Source organism: Mya arenaria, chromosome 9 (genome assembly GCF_026914265.1).
Source record: "Mya arenaria isolate MELC-2E11 chromosome 9, ASM2691426v1".
Classification (NCBI taxonomy): domain Eukaryota; kingdom Metazoa; phylum Mollusca; class Bivalvia; order Myida; family Myidae; genus Mya; species Mya arenaria.
In genome coordinates, this window is record NC_069130.1 from 68,370,306 (window position 1) to 68,393,295 (window position 22,990).

A 22,990-nucleotide genomic window follows, 5' to 3' on the forward strand; every position below is an offset into this window, starting at 1 on the left:
GTATACACATCTCGGAGAAGGCAAGCTCATATCTAATAGATTTGCCAGGCTGGTACTGTATACACTATATAGAGGGCAGTCTCATATCGAAGTCTTACCAGATTCTTACGCAAAAGGACATAGGTGTAGAAAAGGCAGAGGGCCGCCCCATATACGATATACTTGTCCATCTAGTACACAACCTTTCACGGAATGCAAAGGACAGTCCCTGGTAGGATAGCTGTGACAGTCGTTTACACACAATCGCCCGAAAGCTTTTACTTAGCCTTATGTTGGAAATGTTTATGTAGCGTCTGTACAACTCGAAACTATCGTGCCTATTAATTAACGGGCTATATAAGACGATGAAGCACAATTCAGTTATAAAAACTATTATTTTCAATAAATTGATATGGTGTAATTTGCATTAAAGGATATTTAGATGGCATGGCATAAATGGAAATTTGTTATACTTTTGTAAACTAAAGCCTGCATTTTGTGGAACAAGCAGTTCGTATGTGGCTGTGTCTTAGTGATAACATGCTAGGCACTATTACATAGCGTGAAGATAATTTGTAAGATGTATCAGAGTGATTCCTATCACAATTCTTCCGAATTTTGCTCCACAGAGACCAGTATTGTCAAAGGTAAAAACTTAACGCAACCTGGTAACAAGTAGGCATTACGACAGGCACTTTCAAATAATGGCTGTAATTTACCAATGATGTGTAGAAGATGTAGAGCTATTTTTAAGCGCTTTATTGTCAAATGTAGACCAACTGTAACACCCGAAAGCCGAGTATGCCATCGCCTAATAAAACATGAAAGGCAACACTGACAATCATGTTGGTATTGTGTAACAGGTATCATATTTACATGTTTCTTAGCTGTAAGTCTTCGAATAATTTTAAAATACTGATTTTTATTTCCTATGTATCCTTAATTTGTTTTTTAATTGTCGAATGTCAATGTATAATTTATTATCGTATTTATTACGATAGGGAAAGCATGAAGGATTCGTGTTCTCAGGAAATTTGACACATGTAGTATTTTTGTTACGGTGATGTTAAGTGCAAATATAACCTTAGTTTGTATAAAGACAACATATGCAGACTCATCAACCTATCCGTAAAGTATTACGAAAATAAAACGACTCTTGGACTTAAACACAGAAAATGAAACCTTCTTTACTCTTGAAGTCACTTAGCAAATTCTAATGTTCCCAATTGCCGTCTTTAATAAAATGTTACTTGCCAAAAGGGTTTGTTAATGAGACAGGAAACACATCAAGAACGACTAAAGTAGCAAAAAGAGAACTTGCCATTTTCTAAGTATTGGTAAAAAATCTTCCATGTCTAGTTCGCTGTAATGCTTCATTTTTCTGGTTGAAAAGGTAAGCTTAAACGGTTCAAGTTGATGTGTAACATTTAATTCCTTTAACTCTGCTGGCTCATATACACGGCCACTAAACACCGCCAGTTCCACCAGTTAACGCTGGTGCAAAGATACGAGCTGCCGACACTTCCGAGGTGCACTTGTGTGGTACCTTGTAAGAACACCTTTTCTGCAGGCTGACTAGGTTTTCGTATACGTATAGTATAAACTAAGGCGCTGCCCAACGGGATTGACGTGTTATTGCCGGACACTTTAAAGTTAAAGTTTACTTAATGACTAAGTGGAACATACTAGGAGTAAAAGGGAAACGTTTTTCGTATATGTTAATGAGACTTGGAAGTCTTTCAACCCATTTGAAATAACAAGCAGTTTTGTTGCTGGTGGCAATTTATAATATCACAATCATCTACAATAATATTTTATTCATTATATATAATGCATTACTATATATATTATATATCGAAGTTTGGAGTTGTTCTTTTTATTTAACTTAAATATAGCTACTATGCATCTGAGATCAAGTGCACAACCGCATTTGAAGAATATGTTACTAACAGAAAATAAATAAAAATGATCACATAACAATAATGTTGCACTGAAGTATATTACACTCAGGGGTAATTATATTTTGACTAGAATTGAATGGGCAAAAATCCATTTAAATATGATGGTAAAACATGGCAAAACAAGTACTCAAGTACTAATAATAATGAAACAAAACTCCCTAACCAAAATCATTAAAGAACTTATTGATTATATATGAGGTGTTTGTATGCAAGCAACTCTGACAAATGTTTTGAAAAACATCTCAGTGAGAATACAGAATATAAAAACATAACCCCCCAAACACTGTTGCAAAGTGTTAAATATGAAAAAAAAACGTGTTGTTGTTAAGATTTTAAGGGCAAATACAAATACTGCTTTCATTACAGATTTATCGGAAAAATGCTTTCTATAAAATTTTAAAATAATTTGTGTTTGAAATGACAAATGAATTTGACAAACATCATGTTTAATGATCAAAATTAACTAAATTTCATATTTCAAATAGCTTAAATAAAATCAGTTATACGTAAAGAGATCTGTTTTAGAAAGTTAATATTTAAATATGAATGTTCACATGTATTCTTTACAAATTTAGATCACCCACAGCGACCTTTTTGTCTTGCCTTTTGATAAAAAGGTTTATTTTACATTTGATCGGAAATAGAATTTTATGAATAAATTTGTTCAAATTTTCTAGACTTTTAAAAGCCCATTATGTTTAGGTAATGTAAACTTATCATATTATAAACTGTATGTTTATGTAAATGACCACTCTTAACATTTTTGAATGTACGAGCAAATAGAGCAAGTGTTCCATTCCAAAACCATTCATATATGAAAACAATTAAAACGATAAAACTATATTATTGACACAGATTGCCTTAATGAGGCTAATTATGCACATATGTTAATATGCACATTTTTAGGCTACAGTTATCTTTACCATTACTTTATATAGCTTAATCTGAAAAAATGCTTGCAATACAGTGTCAAATTATCTTAAAAATAGTCAGTGTTCTCAAAAGCACAAGCAATCTTTTCTGAACTGACAGCTGGATGTTAAATATTTAACATATCAGTTCAACAATATACAAATAGTGATCTTCATTGACAAGCAAAATACCTTAATAACAATATGCCAAACTGATTGCTTCTTACAAATCATGCACTTAAAAGAAACCGAACATATTTGCAAAAAGTATCTGGTTTTAAATGCTTAATTAAAGGCAAAATTAAAAGAACGACGTTTTGCAAGTGTCTATATGGTGCTCAATTATTACACATTTGCGGTAAATGTAACTCTTTGAAATATTTACACCCAACAAGTTTGACAGGGGTGACTAACATCTTCATTTTCTTGAAATATGTGATTCTGTGCTGCATCCACTCCAGTTTCAGATTGTTTGACCACTTCAGGCTGTTGGCACATCAGAATATGCAAATAACATGAAAGCAATGTTTTAACAGAATAAAACTTCTATCTACTACTGGGAAGATATGCAAAATGCCAGTGGCATAAAAAAGAAACAATACATTTGTGTTTTTACATAAAGTTTAAATTGATAAAGAAATGTTGAGAAATAAGTCAAAAACCTTAATGTAACCGGCTCACTTTTTATCCTTTTTGCCTAACTAAATTTTAAACATTTAATAACTGATTATATCTAAATTTGAGAGGTGGAGAGAATGTGTTGTAGGGTTTCTTTAAAATAGGAAATTATTTTTATCTTGAGGTCATGATTGTTGAAGTATATGTTTTTCTTGTCCAAAAGCTGAAATCAAATGTACACTAAATAAATCATCAATCTTCATCATAAATTAAGTTTTGTTTACTGCTTATAGAATCTTAATGTAATGGTCACATAAAAGAGCAAACAAAATAGTTTCACAAAACAGACAGACACGAAGAGGCTGTTGTTTCATTAGAAAATGATATAATCTCTATGCCGCAACCAGAAATAATTTACAACCGGCATGAAACAAAGTCAATTAGAAAAGAAACAAACAAAACAGATGAATTTAAAAGAATCAAACCCGCTCAAACAATGCTACTGTTTCGATACATTTTCATAAAGTGAGTGTGAAATAATAATAAATTACCACACAATGTCTACTCAAATTCTATATTTCTTGGAGGGTTTTCATCATACTCAAGGATTTGGACCCACTTTCTGTGCTCACTCTGAGGATATAATTTTCTTACATACGAGACGTGTCTTTCCTGTCATGTTTCCAGTGCCGGAACCCCCGTCGTACACCCCCAATATAAGATGAGTCAGCGCAACAACGCACTACTTTTGATTTCTATTATTGTATGGTTAATAAAAAGTATATTATGTCATATCAATAAAGCTATCAAATATATAAGTATGCAAGACTTCAAATTTTAATGGTAAATAAATAATCTTAAATACGCAATTCTATAGGATATATTTGAGGTCAATAGTAATTTAAAATTACTGCTCTTCATGACGTCAGTAAACAACGTTAGACGCGCTTTTTGGTGAAATGCACAAAGAGAGTTTTCCACGTCAATTTACCACAAATTTCAATTTTAGATATGCAAGAAAAAATTCATCAATCATGTTTTTCCGGTTGGAAAAAAATCCGACCCTTGGGCATGATGCGTGGCAAGCCTCGTTTTCAGCTTACGTACGTGCCCTCGGGTCGGATTTTTTTATCCATACCGGAAACACATGATATATTCTCAGAAACTTATAGTCCGATTTAATGACCAAGCTGCATAACTTTGCGTCTGAGGAGATAAGCAAGAAATGATAATTTTATGTTCAGAAGTTATTCGTTATTATCCCTAATGACCCTATGATCACTGTAAGTCAAATACAGTTCTTACCAGGATTGATTTGTTCAGTAAACCTGCAAATGCTCGAGGACCCCGCTGACCGAGCTAAACCCTTGAGTGATCTGATGTTTTGAATGACCGGTGTTTGTTTATTCAAACGTTTTGATGAAATCGTAATGCTCAATACTGTTGTAATATTCGGTTGGAAAATGTTTGAGCATACAATACGTAATTTAAGACTAATTATGTTTCTTCTAATTTTTTGTTCAATCAACTCTTTAAATTTTTAAATCAATAAACTGCCAATTAAAACGCTGAAAAATCAAGACACAAACAAGCAAACAAGTCTTCAAATTAAAGATAACCATTATGAAACTGTTAGTAAAGGTTAATGCATATGTTGAGGTTAATCTCGGAAGTCGCTGAATACATGGAGATAACAACAAAATGTTATCAGTTATTCGAAAGTTATTTTATTTATATTTTTCATCTTTTTGATCATTCTAGGAAATACAATTACATCTGATATCAAGTAAAAAATAAGAACCCTTCGCGTTTAATGTGCCTGTTATTCAATTTTATTTTGTACTTGGTTACCTCATTATGGTTTTGTTCATTTGCAAAATATGATTGTGTTTCATATTACTAGAGAATTCAGACTAAATGATTGTATGTCAATGCTTTTACTGCAACGTAATTTAGTCTAGACGCCCATTAGTAATTTATGACACTATAAATTGGTATTATGGCTCGCATTATTATAAACTAGCCATAAAGTATAATTATTCTGCTTGTATTTGTACCTCACTGTCGGTCTTGACAATCATGTCTTGATATTGAAAGTGGGCAAAATTGACAAAACAATTGAAACATGCATTTGGCATTGTTAACAAAGATAATGACAAAACCCACAATCCTGTCGTTTCCTTGTATGACGTTTTATGTAAGGATTGACGTAAAGTGCAATCAAAATTGTGATTTATCCGACAATTACATCAGTATTCCATTTATTTGTTGCAAAGACCTAAAACCACAACTATTGTTATTTTTGACTAAATGAATAAATTCATTCCTTAAGATCTTTAAATACAAACGTTTTATTTCTATGTTTAAATCAAATGTATTATCTGCACAAGCGGATCCGGAAGGGGAAGAATGAACATGTCAAAATATTGAAATACTCTCGTGTATACGCCAATAACATACCCGAATACACAGTGTTAGACTAATTATGGTTATTTCACAGTGGTCTTATTGTAGTTTAGAAAAAAAATCTTTATATATTCCATGGTCATATTACTTTGCACTCCAAACAGCAAAAATGTTGGGTACGTATGAAAAGTTTCATTTATAAAAGGTAAAGACCGGAATGGTACGAAAATTGGCAGGCGGGGAGCGAGCGCAATGACCGATAGGGGAACTGCGAACAGAATGCAGTCTGCCTGTCGAGAGTACCCAGGTTGTTTCAAATAATGTATATTTACAAAGCTGTGTCTAAACCTGTGATATAGTAGGAATCACAGACCTTCGATAAAAAACACTCGTTTGACGTCGGATGATATTACCTCAATTTCACCAAGGGAACAAAGTGCCTCGATAACGCGATTGTTGCATGTTCGAATGCATGATGACAACTACCCGAGTGCAATACTTGGGAATGATTCTCATCTCGTTTATGAATCTCAGACTCTCTACAAAGACACTCGTTTGACTTTGGATGAAAATACCTCAATTTCGCTCAAGGACCCGAAATGGTACCCGATCATGCGAGTGCTAAATTGACTTGTCAATGGTTTTAATTTCAACAAGGCATCACAAAACTTCGGACAAAAACACTCGTTTGACCTCGATTAGAATTGCCTTATTTGCACCTAGCAGCCCACTGTGACTGATAACGCGAATGTTGCATGTTTGCATGTGTGGTGAAAACCATAACAGAGCGAGATGGATTTGTCAGTAATTTCCGGCACGCATCGCTACTCATTATTAAATAACAGCTGCGTTCATTAAGATAAAAAAAATATTACCATGGTAAGAAACATATCCAATTAATATATTCGTTTATATATTCAAGTTAAGATTTCCAAATGATTCTTCAGACATGTGTTAAGCAATTAAATTTCAAGTCAAAGCTGAAGGCCCTCAGGCAGAATAATTGTATCATTGCGGCCAGAAGGGTCGGCTTCTGTTAATTAGAATTCTGATCGAAGAATCGGCACGAACGATGTATTGTTGACAGACACTGAGTGATCTTCAAACTAATACTCGTAATTATCAGGAGCAAGGCATATTTGAAATATTTCGATGAACATATGGAACAAAAAAAGAACCTCTCCCGTGGCGCACTTTGGTGCAATAGGGCACATCTCTGCATTTCTATTTGTCACGGGCTTCTTCGAACATATATTTTTGATATTTAAATTACAGTAAATCTCTGGAAGGATGAGGGATGATGCCTAATTATTATGTTTTTGCTTTGAATGGAGTGGATAAAGTACGTTACGTATTTGTATGAGGGTTAAAACTGTGTCACTGAGAAGATGTTAAGATCATAAACTTATACTAAATGAACTAAACATCAGAACTTACCATTGAATCAATATGTTTGCGTGTGCTTTCAACGAGTTGTTGGTATATATTTTTAAAGTAATTGTGTATAAGATGCATGGAAGGATAGAAATTACATTGCGTATACTTCATGTACATGAATATATCTTCATGCATTTTGCAATACGTATACCATCTTTTAAAAATGTATCTGATGGTATTGACGGTGAGTGATTGTTTCGGTTGATATCTATAAAAAATACTACTTTTTACTGCTACAATTTAAGTTAGTTAGTGTGCCAGTACATTTTGTACCAAATTTATTACTCCTGTAAATATCTTAATGACATTTTCAGTCCAAACATGATTGTTAAATTCAGTCCGTCGTAACACAATTACAAACAATTTAAGGCATAAAGCAATGACTATAAGGGTGGTCGGGCTTTGGGGGAGGTTTATGGAGCTTGCGGGGTAGGTTTGTGAGGCTTGGAGTTGAGGTTGATTGGGCTAGGGGGGAAGTTGGTGAAGTTGTGAAGGAGGATGGTTGATAGAGGGGGATGGTGGAGGTTGGGGAGGAGGATGGTGGGGGCTTGGGGAAGTGGTTGGTAGAGCTTGCGGAGTAGGTTGGTTGGGCTTGGAGTTAAGGTTGATTGGGTTAGGGGGGAGGTAAGTGGGGTTGGGAAGGAGGATGGTTGAAGGAGGAGGATGGTGGAGGTTGGGGAGGAGGATGGTGGGAGCCTGGGAGGAGGTTATTGGGGCTGATGGAGGAATTTAGGGGCTCGTGGAGAAGGTTGATTGGTCTGGGGATGCAGGATGTTTGAAGGAGGAGGATTTTACGGGCCTGGGGAGGAGGTTGGTTGGGCTTGGGGAGGAAGATGGTTGAAGGCGGAGGATGGTGCGGCTTGGGGAGGAGGTTGGTTGGGCTTAAGGGGAAATGGTGGGGCTTGGGTAGGAGGTTGGTGAGGCTTATGGAAGATGGTGGGGGCTTTGGGAAGAGGTTGGTGGGGCTTGGAGGTGTGGTTGTTGGGGCTGATGGAGGATGGTGGGGCTTGGGGAGGAGGTTGGTCGGGGTTTGGGAGGAGGATTGTTGAAGGAGGAGGATATTAAGGGATTGGGGAGAAGGTTGGTGGGGCTTATGGAGGATGGTGGGTCTTGTGGAGAAGGTTGATGGGGCTTGGGGTGGAGGATGGTCGGGGCTTGGGGAGGAGGTTTGAGGGTCTTGTGGAGGATCGTGGAGCCTGGCGATATACAATCATATATCAATTTCATAATTTATATTTGTGCAATCTTCTTGGCCTTTTTTGTAATGTTAGATAACTGTGGGACATTGTGAATTGTGTGTTACAGGAGATAGAAACAACAACCTGGGTAAAAAGCTGATCAAACTATTGTAGACGGGAACATACTGGAGACGACAGTCGATCATGAAACATAACAGATATAATAGGCTTTTTTTGTTATATAATCTTTTAATGAAATAGTACTTTTTAACGGCGTTTTATTATTCCTCTTCAGTTGATTATGATTTCAGTGGTATTTGACGTTTTAGGAATAATATGGCAGAGCAAAGTCATTCTCCCTTTGATATGAGTTAAAATCAATTCAGAACATTCACAGAACAAGTCGTGAATGACTTGGTGTACATGTAAATCATCCATGAAGACATAAATAATTGAAACTAAATAATACGTAATAAATAAATGACAACAGTTGCATATACAGTAAGTTCTTTAGAGAACCAAGTAATATGATCTTACACGTCGCTCTTTAAGCTTAACAGTTTAATCATATCGTTTAGTTACTTACAGAGATCACACGTATTTACTACATATAATGTTTTGACGTAAATTAAATTCTAAGTAAATCATTGAGGCGCTATAATTTACTCCCCAGCTAATGATCATGTGTTAGACCGTATTTATTATGTATCAGTAAAGTGTCATATGTAATGAACTAAATGTAACTTGTACTTATGTTTAGAAAATCTAGATATAAACAATGTATATGTATGATGTCTGTAATGCCTTGCAATGTTTATGATATATGCTCTCAATCTATTTTGTCTCTTAACCCAAATATACCAATCACCCAGTCACAATAAGTATCTTTAATACCTCCGAAATTTAAAACAAAACAAAACAAGTTCAACGAAATAAAAGTATGCTGCACAATATAAATGGAATCATGTTCGAAATATTTGTATAATATCTAAAGAGAAGTAATTACTTCCAGTCAGGACAATGTCAAATTTCGTATCAATAAGTAAACTATAAACACAATTGTGAACCTTTGTTTATTTGAAAGACATATAGCAATTTTGTCAGGTATGATATATAATGCAATGACTATCATGAATAATAAAACTATATGCTGACCTGAAAGCATGTCTGTATCTAAACGCAAATGCCAAAAAACACAGACTTAACAAACAGCATTTTAAGGAGTCATTCTTTGCTGTCAAAGTTAATTGGCTTTAGCAATGCCCCGCTGGTCATCGTTTATGGAATGCGGTATGGTAAAACGGTTCGGTATTGCAGCATGGAATCTATTGGATGAAACGAGAGACACATCAAGCAAAACTTCAGTACTCAAATTCAGAAATTGCCCTTTACAAATGATTGGTCAGAAATCCTCAATGTTTGTTTCGCAAGTAACGTTTCTGTTGTCAGGAATAATTGGGAAACTAAACGTTAATGTTTAGTCTGATCAAATACATACGTTCTTGTGACTGATTTGGCCCATAAAAGGCGTGTTGTTCGTGAGTGTGTCCAGCTTGCCGTACACGTGTGAACAAGCGGTCTCGTTGACATTGCACTTGGAATACATGTAGGTCTTTTTCACTTGTTCTCTCTCTGTTATTCTGTTAAAAGTAGTCCTTTTGTTGTATTTGTCTTTTTTTCCGTTTAAAGCAGTTCTTTTTTTGTAGGCATTAGCAAAAATATGACAGAAAACGGAATTATTTTATTTTATGTAAATACTTTAGTTTGGTGGTTGTAAACTACTGTATATTATTATATTTCCTTATAAAAGGAATAGGATTACTCCACATCAATCATCGAACGACTTTCAGACTGGAAAAAATTAAAACCCCTAACGTTTAAAGCATACCAATAAGGTGCATTGCGTGCATTTTCAATAAAATAATTGAAATAATTTCAGACTGCGTTTAACGCCTCAAGTTTGTCCTCTTCAATAATGTGAGTGAGGAAATATGAATTTTATTACGTGAAGTATTTTATGCTTTTATTTTAATAGAACCTTGTACTTGTTTGTCTGAGATCGGAATGAATCAGATCAATCAATCAGTTATTTAAACAATGATTTATCAAGTGGTGCTATCTTTGAAATGGTTTGAACTTGCAAATTACGGAATGAATGAATTTGATCCTCCATATGTCATATTAGTATAATTAATTATATGGGCTTACATAAAAAATGTGTTTAAACTTGAATCCGAAGACACGTGGTTTGAAACGGGCTGAACTAAGTTAGAAGTTTTTGAATTATTATTAAAAGACGGTTTTAGAACAGTTGTTCGATGTAAATACGCCGGTGGAAAAACGTTCATGCGTAAGATACACTCAAAGCACTATATCATATATTCACCATTGCTGATAGTTGTTTTCCCTCTGGGAAGGTGAAACATTGGTATAGGTGCAACGACTTAAAGACAAGAAAATAACAACGTAATAATAACAGTCTGTGTTATGCGAAGTTCATATATGAATATAGCTGGGGAAAACCTGCAGCCAATTGTATAAAACTTGGTTTATTTGTGCACAGGTTATCTTTGGTAAGTTTGAACATTTAAATATTTTGATTGGTTGATATTTATTCCTGGAAAAGTATTGACCAATTAATATTTTTTCAGCTTTGACCAAACCAAAGACTAAACCACCTCTATACAAGTTGAGTAATTATCTAATAATGTTTATTCTACTCTAAACCTTATACTGAATATATATAATCAAATGTTCAACAAGTTTTATTAGCGTCGATTGTTTGGCCCGTGTATACATATCGTGGATACATGTTCATTCTCCATTGAAACGCACTTACGTCGATTACTTATGGGCATGGGCATTGTATTATCCTTCAAATATGTTGCCATTATTTCATGCATTTCTTTTCATGCATGGACTACATAAGGCATCCAAGTCAAAGAAAAGGAACATGTAAACAGTGGAATAACGTGGCAATATATGGAAGGATATTCTTTATTGTAACGAAGCTTCACGTCCAAACTGTCAGCCTTTTGGCTTACGTATCAGGTCTTGTAATAGATGTTGTTGGTTCAATGCATTAAGGGATTGTTCGCAGTATTTGTTCAGCAATACCGTTTCAGAAATTGAAGACGTGTTTGCTGTATAATTCAGTAAATATCCTTAAGAGACGTTTTGTGGAGCAGGTTTTTTCTTCGTACGATGCTATGTTGTACATAAGTCTGTTGTTGCATCTAATACGAATTTGAATGTGTATTTGTAATTGAATGCCGCCAACCCAAAATACAGATAGATTTGTGTTATAAACGTTAAAAAACATATCACAATGAAAATTACAACACTTGTAATGTAATAATAAGGTTATGATATATGCTATTGTTGAAGCTTTTAAAATATTATCATGAGATTAATAGTTTACATAGCATTAAAACATTGGATCAAATTTATGTGAAATGTGATAAACACAATACAACGGCAAATGAATGTAAAAGTATGTGATGGCTATCATTCAACTTCATATAACTAAATGTATTGACTAGTATATCCGAATCCTTGTGTTAATTGATATAAAATACTATGCATGCCGTAACACCAATCTAGTGCAGTCACATTGTCTATTTGCCCTCACTGAGACAAAAGTTGTGTGTACAGACAATTGGCTGCGAAAGAATAGGTAAGAGGCGCCTTGTAAAAAGTATTTCTTATATATTAGAACAATACATTGTCTGAAATTTCTAGCAAATTAGTTTAAAGAACTAAACATTTTTATAGACCACTAGATGACACACTCATTTGAAATAATATCCATTTTTGAGTCCAATTATTGAAGAAGATAAATTTTCCTTTTCGTTGCCATGACAACCAGAGTTCTGCATACATTTCATTTATTTGAACAATTTTGAAAGGCAACTAACTATGAAACGTCCCTTTGAAGTTGCATTACAATTGTTTCAGCACTTTAGGAGGATGCGTTGTATAAAGCAATTGTTGACGACAGACGGACGACGCCCGACGGACGCCGAAGATTACATTAGGCCAAGCAATGTCATTAATCACGGTTAAAACGATGACATGATGGTTATATGAGTAACAGAGAGATTCCTTTCGAGCAATGAGTCCAATTTAGTCACACAACGAAAGTGAAGAGTAGAGTAATCCGTGGCTTACTAAAATTATGCCAAGCAATACGTCAAATTATGTTGATACTGTGTACCATATAACAGAGTTAAGAATGTAAACGTTATTTCACCTTTACATGGTCTCAAATTTCCAAGTTAAAAAAATCGCCAAAACATTTTGATCTTAACCTAAATCATATATTTTTGTTTTTTTGTTTTTATCATTCAAGTCAAGTGAGTTAAACAAGATAATTCTTTTTTTTGCATCAACCTAGATTGGGCGCCTAAATGACGATACATGACATTCCGCAGACCAATGGGATTAGTCACAACGTTACAGATCCGGTATTTACAACATTTCACACACTTATAAATGATAACTGTCAGAAGTGTACACAAAAGTGAACAGGGAACAGTGGCTAGCCCCATAAATGAGACCAAGTGTGTACACAGAGTTTAAAGGGACGTGTACACCAGGGTACATAGTGTGTGAACAGCATCCCTATATGATTGACTTGTCAGGTTTGTACACAACTGTACATAGAGGAGGTTAAAGGCCAGCCCAATATAAAAGACTTGTCAGGCGTTTACCCAACTGTACATGGAGAGTACATGGCAGCCCTATATGATTGACTTGTCAGACGTTTACACAAGTGTGCAAAGAGTGTAAAGGGCACCCGATATATAATGGATTTGTCAGGAGTGTAAATGGCAGCCCTATATGATTGACTTGTCAGACGTGTACACAAGTGTGCACAGAGTGTAAAGGGCACCCGAAATACAATGGATTTGTCAGGAGTGTAAATGGCAGCTATATAGGATAAGTTTTTCAGTCATGTACACAACAATATACTGAGTGTAGAAGATAGTCTCATGTCGAATAGACTTGCCAGGCTGGTACACAACTGTACACATAGTGTAGAGGGCAGTCCCATAAAGGACGTGTAGAGAACTGTACATATAGTGTAAAGGTCAGCTATATAAGACGGACCTTTCAGTCATGTTTTGACTTTTTCATCTAGTACGCAACCTTTCACGGAACGCAAATGATAGACTTTTATAGGATATCTGTGACTGTCGTATAAAAATATGAAAGGCAATACTTGCAGTTATGTTGGTATTGTGTAACAAGTATCATATTTACATATGTTCATCAGCTGTAAGTCTTCGATTAATTTAAAATACTGATTTGAATTTCTTGAGGGATTCGTGTTATCAAAAAACTTAACACATATAGTATTTTAGTTAGGGGTGATGTTTAATGCACATATTAACTTAGTTTGTATAATGACAAAATATGCAGACCTAACAACCTTTCCGTAAAGTATTATAAAAAAGGCCGGCTCTTGGACTTAATCCCAGCAAATGAAACATTCTTCACTCTTGAAGTCACTTCGCAAATTTAAATGTTTCCGTTGCCGTCATTAATTAAATGTGGCTTGCCAAAACGGTTTGTTAATGAGACAAGAAACACACCAATAACGACTTAAGTAGCAAAAACAGAACTTGCCTTTTTCAAATAATTGGTCAGAAATTCTCCACGTCTAGTTCGCTGGTAATGTTTCAGTTTCCTGGCTGAATAGGGAAGCTTAAACGTTTCAGGTTGATATGTAACATTAGTTTCCTTAAATCTGCTGGCTCATTTACAGATGTGTCCTGTGCTTACCACTACAAACGTGAATGTGATGTATATATTAGATTATATATTTATACGAAGTCGTTGCTAGCTTGCAGTAAAGGTGTTCTTACACGGTACCACATTCTACGATTTTCGAAATATGTCCGTTTAATAAAATTATCAAATAAAATATAAATCACACTCACGTTTGTAAAAATAAACACAGGACACAGCTGCACCACGGAAGTGTCGACAGCTCATATCTTTGCACCACCGTTAAGTGGTGGAAGTGGCGTGAAGTGTCCGTGATATTTGACTGTTAGCCTGTACACACGTGTGGCCACTTGATCTTGCAAGTGTGAGCCTGCAGTCTCGCTGAAATTGCAATTGTCACATGTCTTTTTTATTTGGGCTTAATTATGTAGTGTATTTCTGTAAGATGATGTTTTAGATGATTAAACTACGTCATGTTTTGTTTCAGTACCTTCTACTAAATGCATTGTTTTAATATAATTTTAAATAGAACTGAAATACACTTATGCAAAAGATAAAACAACGACTGTATTGCAGTGATCTATACCGGTAAAGTGTATTTGTTTTGACTATCAACATACATTAAAACAGGTTTCATGTTAGTCATCACAGAAAGACTATTAAACGTGATAAACTGTGTCTGTGCACTTTTGCATAATACATAATGCGCAACATTTCCATGGAATATGAAATGAGATAAATGCGCAGAAACCGCCTCAATTACTCGGTGTTCAACTTTTTATCCTCTCCGAACTTTCAGAAAGGCAAAATGAGCGTTTTTTTTTTCTCTAGAGAAACAAAACGTTATGCATGAATTCAAAAATCATATGTAAATATATCAATTAATAATTATTCATATGTTCACAAACAGACTGCTTAACATAACATCGTATTGATGCTGTAACGTTTCGCTTTATTTTAAAGCGACCACTCTTCTCTTGTGTAACATTTCGGATTAATACAAACTGATGGATAAGGTAGAGGCCGGTTAAAGGCCTTTGCCGTTATATGTTGTTGGATCAAGTGCAAAGATATATTGCATCCATGTTACCTAGTTCTTTAACTCGCGCTAGCGCGTAACATTATCATACGGGACCCTCCCTCAAAGTAGAAAGTTAATACTTTGTAATCGTGAGGCGGGGGATTAAACCTGCGAGATTGGGTTGATATTCATGCGTATTTCTACCGATCTGCCAGCATGACAACACACGTGTTCAAGCGTCTTCTATACATACCACATAATTCTGTACGCTAATGAACCATGTACCATTCATGTTAATAATCGGCGAAACGTTTTATGCCGAACTGAAAGAAATCGTTTTAATTTCATAGTATGAGGACATGTTTACTTAATGGTTTATTAATATATCATTAAGTTATTTCGGCAAAGCGTCTATTAATATATAACTATGCAAGATGCAATTTCAATTTGATATATTTGACCTTAACCTTGATCTAAAATAACTGCGCGTTATGACGTCAGAAAATAACGTTGCTCGCATATTTTGATGAAATGTGCAAGCAGTGCGTTTTCTACGTCTTTTTTTTTTCAAATACTACTAGGTTAAGGTATATCAGAAAACATATCAATCATCATCAAATATGTCTTTGCGGTCATATTCAAAATACCCTACACGTGGGCACGTTGCGTGATCGGTAACTTCACAAACCTCGTTACCGACTTACGTGCGCGACCCCGGGTCGGAGTTTTAATCCGGACCGGAAACCTATTTTAGATATCATTATCAGTCATACTTCTACAAACAATCACCGTTGATTGAATAAACAGATCATAAATATTTTATTATAAAAGACAAGAAGACTACTATATCATTTACATGATACCTTGTGAGACTTTCAACAACATTAGCATGGTTGCATGTAATTAAACTTACATTTTATATGCTTACTTATTACGGATGTTTGCCTGCGTTTTCAGACGAATTACTTTCTTTGCCACAAATTATTCTTTATTAGAAGTGTGAGTTACAAAATATGAATTTCATTGTGTTTAATGATTGCTATTTGATCAATACAAGCAGCTTATATATTTATTCATAAATTTCTCTCCACAACTCTTTTGCGCTTTCTAAGATAAACGCATATCGTTGCTTTTGCGTTCATATTTTGATAAACGCCAGATATTCGGAATATCTTACAACACAAGAATGGCGCCTTTAATTTCCAGCAAGGCTTAATTCACCGGAAATGCCTATCCGGTGTACAAGTCATTCGCATTTCATCAATTTAGTATGATAAAAAAACAGGAATAAGATGGCGATTTACATGAAACGTTGTAAGACTTTCAGAGTGAAAGCAATTGCAACCGAAGTATTTAATCAGTTTAGATTGTGTACGACGCCATAAGTTATTCTTGTGCATTAAAGTGAGCGACAACTTATGAATTAAAAACGGTAAGTGAGTTATACTTTAATGTTCATATAATGCTACTGTTGATATAAAGCTCTTCTACCAGAGATCGGGAACATGTAATCATGCGTATCAATACAATCAGCTTAGGCCTTTATACATGTATGGTTTAAATAACTTCATCTGCAATCAAGTGGTACTATATTTGAAAATGTCTCAACATCTCTAATATTAGGCAAACTACAGACCTAATATATTTGATCCGTGAAATATCGTGGTTGTATAATTACTAATATGCTAAAATAATGACTGAGTTATCTTGCTTCCTAATCGTAGTTTGAAATTGGCTGGACGAAGTTAGCATTAATTTGGTGTAATTTGGACAGATACTGGATTTTATTTGGTTATACCGTAAGTGGAAACTGGCGATCCGTTATCTAAACAGAAGTACTCTATTTCCGTAAAGCAGTATGTATTGAACGTCTCTGATAGTTGGTTTCCGTCTATAGTCGGCGAAAAGTTGGTATTTATCATACGTTTATATGATCTCTCCTTTAAGGAACAAAGAAACGACAACTAAATGTTATCTGTCTGTGTGTTATGTAATTGTATCTTCAAGTTCGATATTTTTGTCCGGCTGGATATGCATATATGCGAAGTTGATATATGTGTCTGACCGGTGAACATTAGTAGTTGATCAATACATTAAGTGTTCTGATTTATAGGCTTATGTTCAAGTTCATTCTTCTTAAAATTTATGTTAAAATACGTGTTTATTTTATTGTGTTAGGTCTTGCACTTTATGCCACCAACCAAGATGAATGTTTATTATTGGTTAGTGAACTTGTGCCGTTTGTGTCCATTGTACGACGAGTACCCATCATAACGAAGAGTACCCATCATAACGAAGAATACCCATCATAACGAAGAGTACCCAAAAGAGTACCCATCATAACGAAAGTCTACACAGTGATAAACATGGCTCTTGCCAACCAATTATCACTTTAGCTAACCGCGTGCGTACTCATCTAAGTCGAGACCACATACTAATATTTACTAGTAAACACATATAACAAAAATATTGCCATATTTAGATAAAAGGCTCGGTTTTTCGTGTTTGAAGGTTTATAACAATGCACTATTGTTGTAATTGCCAATGTCTATATTTAGGCAGGTTTTGTTTCAATATTTGTGTCGTGCAGGGAATCTATAAGGCATTCAATGTCAACGGAAAGGAATTATTTAACTGTGGCACCAAGTGGAAAAGATATGTAGGATACTTTTTATAGAATGAAGTTACAAATCCTAAATTTCTGGATAGCGTATTGGTTATTGTGGTAGTTGTTATTGATCCAATGCTTTTAGTCAGTGTTCACTTTTTCAGTAATATTGTTTCAGTTTTCTTTGAAGTAATCGATTTACATATATTGAAAGGCTTGTTGTTTTGCTATAAATTTAGTCTGCTTTACGGAAAGCTTGTTGGTCATCTTAATGTTTTGCCCGATACCATGTATTACATACGTCTTTGATAAGCCGAATGGTATAATGTTTTCATGCATGCAGATGCTGTAAATTATTTATTTCGTCAATTCATATCCTACCTTATTTTTGGCGATATATATTTAAACAAGACAAGTATAATTATAATTACCTTTCATAATTCATTACCGATAAATCTCATGTTTTTGCACTACAAATGTGGTTATTTCATTTGATCGCCAAAAGTATGTACGCTTTATCTTATACTAGGCTGAAGTGAAGGACATCACATTTCCTAGGAAACGCGTCATATTCTAAAATGTAGTTTCATTATGCACGTATACAGGGTGTTATTAGAAACATACACACATACGTAAAATTATAAATATCTGTTCTGAGATGGGGAAATGTTCAGACGATGTATATAAGTAATACCTCGAGTGTCTATACAACTGCTCGTGTCTGGTAGGGTCACCAAATATGGCAGTATATCGGTTATCAGCGATCGCACATTCATTTGTCTTTTAATTTTTTTGTTTAACAGTAAGTGGTGGTGTCCGTTCGGCAGAAATATATGATCACCATACACATTTCCTTTAACATTATGGTAGATTATGCTTACACAAACCTACCATTACTACTACGTTTTGATAAATGTTGGGGCAATTATGAGGATGAGCGCTTTTAGATCTCGAGCAAAGTCTGCAATCATCAAAGAGAGTCGAGTTCGACCCCAGATCAAAAAGTAGTACTAGTCATTCCTTCAAGTGTATATTGTTTATATCAAGCAGAAGACACGTTTTAACATATTAAAGTGCATTTTATCGACGCACTATATTGTTTAATGACGCCATTTTACCAAAACGCAATAAAAATCGTTATGTCTTGTACAGATTAATTCCCTAGTTTATCAAATGTCCAGACTAATACAATATCAGGACAACAACGCGTTGAAGATTACCGTTGCCTCATAAAAGGGAAACAGGTTTAAAAGCATTAATAGAACCATAACTATTAACAATATTTATGTGTATGCTTTAACAACTAAAATAATTGCAGTAACATAACTAACTTGGACTTAACTCTGTCAAATTGAATGGATGTGGGGTTGAACCTCTTAATTACAATATCACACAACGAAATTTAATTAAATGTGAAATAAATAAAAATTGTCCAGTGAATCAATGTTCGTTATTATCCCAAATGTCATACAACATTGATTTGAATGATAATATGTGACGCACTTTGAGATTTTGGGTCCAAATGAGGTACCCTCAGCTTTCGAGATATTCAACTTCAAACCTGACGTCACATAACTGAATTCCAGTAAATAATCATTTAAATATTAGTACATGTTTCAGTCATTCATTCCTGTATTTACTAGTATATTATTGCAATCCTTGAACCACAGTTGTTATTTCAGGGACATGAACTTATGTGCATTTTGCCCTTTATATTATAAATAATAAATGACTGAAACTGAATTTTCATAAAAAAATAACATTAATCTGTATGAGTTATAAGAAACAACATTGTCATGGCAACCATTTTTGTATAAAGTTTTCACAAGAGGGTTATACTTGTAACTTATCATTTTTAGCTTCATATACTTGCATCTAATTCGAATGAAAGGTTGCCTTTCCCAAAAATGATGCCTTGTTTCTGAGTTGAAAATAAAATGTCAAATGATCTATTTTATCCTTAGTTTGTGTTTAACATGTTTGGAATCTCCTTCATTCCTTTATTAACTAGTATAATAATGAGATGCTTGAAACACTGTTGTTGCCTTAGGAAGATGAACCTATATATCAATAATTAATGTCAAAAACTGAAAAAAAAGGTTTAAATAGTGTATCCTTTTTTTAGCACTAATTGATCTACATGTAAAAATGTTTTTTATATATGTTGATCATCATTAAAAAGTAAACAGTATAAAAAACACACTTTTTGTTGTTATACCTGTTATACGAAAACTTCAATTTCTGAGTCAAAAATAAGAATTAAATAAATAAATTGATTTGTGTTGGGAAAACAATAAGCTTTGTGAATATGATAATACCTCACTTTCGCCCAGATACCTCATTTGGGTCCTCAATCACATGGTGAGTATACTATACTGTTGCTCTTGATGAAATAAAACTATATTTATGAATCTAATTGAAATCTTAATGCATATGCTGTTCTTAACTTTATTACTCATTTACATACCAACGACCATCTAACATCTTACATCATTGTTAATATCAAGACTATACCGAATGAACATGTGACTTCTTTCAAACCAGACATTACGTCTGGGGCTGCCTACCCCCAGTAGTGATGACTCATGATGTATGTTGTTTTTGAAACAAAAATCAGACAGTACATAGTATGTCATTCTATAAATTGCTATCAATAGGTTGCAATAAAATAGGGTTAAAGCGGCAACCTTAGACTATATGCATGTCACATAAATAACGTATATATAATTGTTTCTAAGACTGTAGAGTATATGGTTATGATATTCAGCTCAAACAGTATATAACATAATGCTTTGACGAAGATATCCTTACTTTGGTTTTGTTGAAACATAGTACTACGTGAACCGTAACACGTAGCTAGTGCAATCTCAGTGTCTTATTGAGGAAAGGTTTTGTGTACAGACAATTCGCGTGGTTAAACTTTAAATAAAATGTAAAGTGAAGCCTCTTGTTGGATAGGCTCGTCAAGCGTCCCAATATCGGCTAGGGTTTTGTCAGACGTATACACTACAGCACACAGAGAACAGAAGGTTGCTTCATATATGAAAGACGTGTCTGTCGTATACACTACAGCACACAGAGAACAGAAGGTTGCCTCATATATGATAGACGTGTCTGTCGTATACACTACAACACAGAGAACAGAGGGTTGCCTCATATATGATAGACTTGTCTGTCATATACACTACAACACATAGAACAGAGGGTTGCCTCATATATGAAAGACGTGTCTGTCGTATACACTACAACACAGAGAACAGAGGGTTGCCTCATATATGATAGACGTGTCTGTCATATACACTACAACACATAGAGCAGAGGGTTGCCTCATATATGATAGACTTGTCTGTCGTATACACTACAACACAGAGAACAGAGGGTTGCCTCATATATGATAGACTTGTCTGTCATATACACTACAACACATAGAACAGAGGGTTGCCTCATATATGAAAGACGTGTCTGTCGTATACACTACAACACAGAGAACAGAGGGTTGCCTCATATATGATAGACTTGCCGAGGGTTGCCTCATATATGATAGACGTGTCTGTCGTATACACTACATCACATAGAACAGAGGGTTGCCTCATATATGATAGACTTGTCTGTCATATACACTACAACACATAGAACAGAGGGTTGCCTCATATATGATAGACTTGTCTGTCATATACACTACAACACATAGAACAGAGGGTTGCCTCATATATGATAGACTTGCCGAGGGTTGCCTCATATATGATAGACGTGTCTGTCGTATACACTACATCACATAGAGAACAGAGGGTTGCCTCATATATGATAGACTTGTCTGTCATATACACTACAACATATAGAACAGAGGGTTGCCTCATATATGATAGACTTGTCTGTCATATACACTACAACACATAGAACAGAGGTGTGCCTCATATATGATAGACTTGCCGAGGGTTGCCTCATATATGATAGACGTGTCTGTCGTATACACTACAACACAGAGAACAGAGGGTTGCCTCATATATGATAGACGTGTCAGTCGTATACACTACAGCACATAGAACAGAGGGTTGCCTCATATATGATAGACTTGTCTGTCGTATACACTACATCACACAGAGAACAGAGGGTTGCCTCATATATGATAGACTTGTCTGTCGTATACACTACATCACACAGGGAACAGAGGGTTGCCTCATATATGATAGATGTGTCTGTCATATACACTATAGCACACAGAGAACAGAGGGTTGCCTCATATATGATAGACTTGCCGAGGGTTGCCTCATATATGATAGACGTGTCTGTCGTATACACTACAGCACACAGAGAACAGAGGGTTGCCACATATATGATAGACGTGTCTGTCGTATACACTACAGCACATAGAGCCGAGGGTTGCCTCATATATGATAGACGTGTCTGTCGTATACACTACAGCACATAGAGCAGAGGGTGTCCTCATATATGATAGACGTGTCTGTCGTATACACTACAGCACACAGAGAACAGAGGGTTGCCTCATAAAAGATAGACGTGTCTGTCGTATACACCACAGCACATAGAGCCGAGGGTTGCCTCATATATGATAGACGTGTCTGTCGTATACACTACAGCACATAGAGCAGAGGGTTGCCTCATATATGATAGACGTGTCTGTCGTATTCACTACAGCACACAGAGAACAGAGGGTTGCCTCATATATGATAGACTTGTCTGTCGTATACACTACAGCACATAGAGAACAGAGGGTTGCCTCATATATGATAGACTTGCCGAGGGTTGCCTCATATATGATAGACGTGTCTGTCGTATACACTACAGCACATAGAGCAGAGGGTTGCCTCATAAAAGATAGACGTGTCTGTCGTATTCACTACAGCACATAGAACAGAGGGTTGCCTCATATATGATAGACTTGTCTGTCATATACACTACAACACATAGAACAGAGGTGTGCCTCATATATGATAGACTTGCCGAGGGTTGCCTCATATATGATAGACGTGTCTGTCGTATACACTACAACACAGAGAACAGAGGGTTGCCTCATATATGATAGACGTGTCTGTCGTATACACTACAACACATAGAACAGAGGGTTGCCTCATATATGATAGACTTGTCTGTCGTATACACTACATCACACAGAGAAC

General features: G+C 35.2%; 1 protein-coding gene across 1 annotated transcript; it reads right to left on the reverse strand.

The window, feature by feature from the left end:
• Positions 1 to 7,925: 7,925 nt before the first annotated feature.
• LOC128246303 (uncharacterized) lies at positions 7,926 to 13,526 on the reverse strand. Its single transcript, XM_052964496.1, has 2 exons — positions 13,465 to 13,526; positions 7,926 to 8,508 (listed from the first exon to the last, which is right to left on the reverse strand). The coding sequence occupies exons 1-2, from the start codon at positions 13,524 to 13,526 to the stop codon at positions 7,926 to 7,928; spliced, it is 645 nt and encodes a 214-aa protein (XP_052820456.1).
• Positions 13,527 to 22,990: the final 9,464 nt, after the last annotated feature.

What these genes read in the sequence shown, in the direction of transcription:
- LOC128246303 (XM_052964496.1), bottom strand. Translation starts at nt 13,526, where the DNA reads ATGTGTACAGTTGTGTACCAGCCTGGCAAGTCTATTCGACATGAGACT. An exon ending in GAGACTATCTTCTACACTCA is followed by an intron (nt 8,509 to 13,464) that starts GTATATTGTTGT and finishes GTATATCGCCAG; the next exon opens with GCTCCACGATCCTCCACAAG.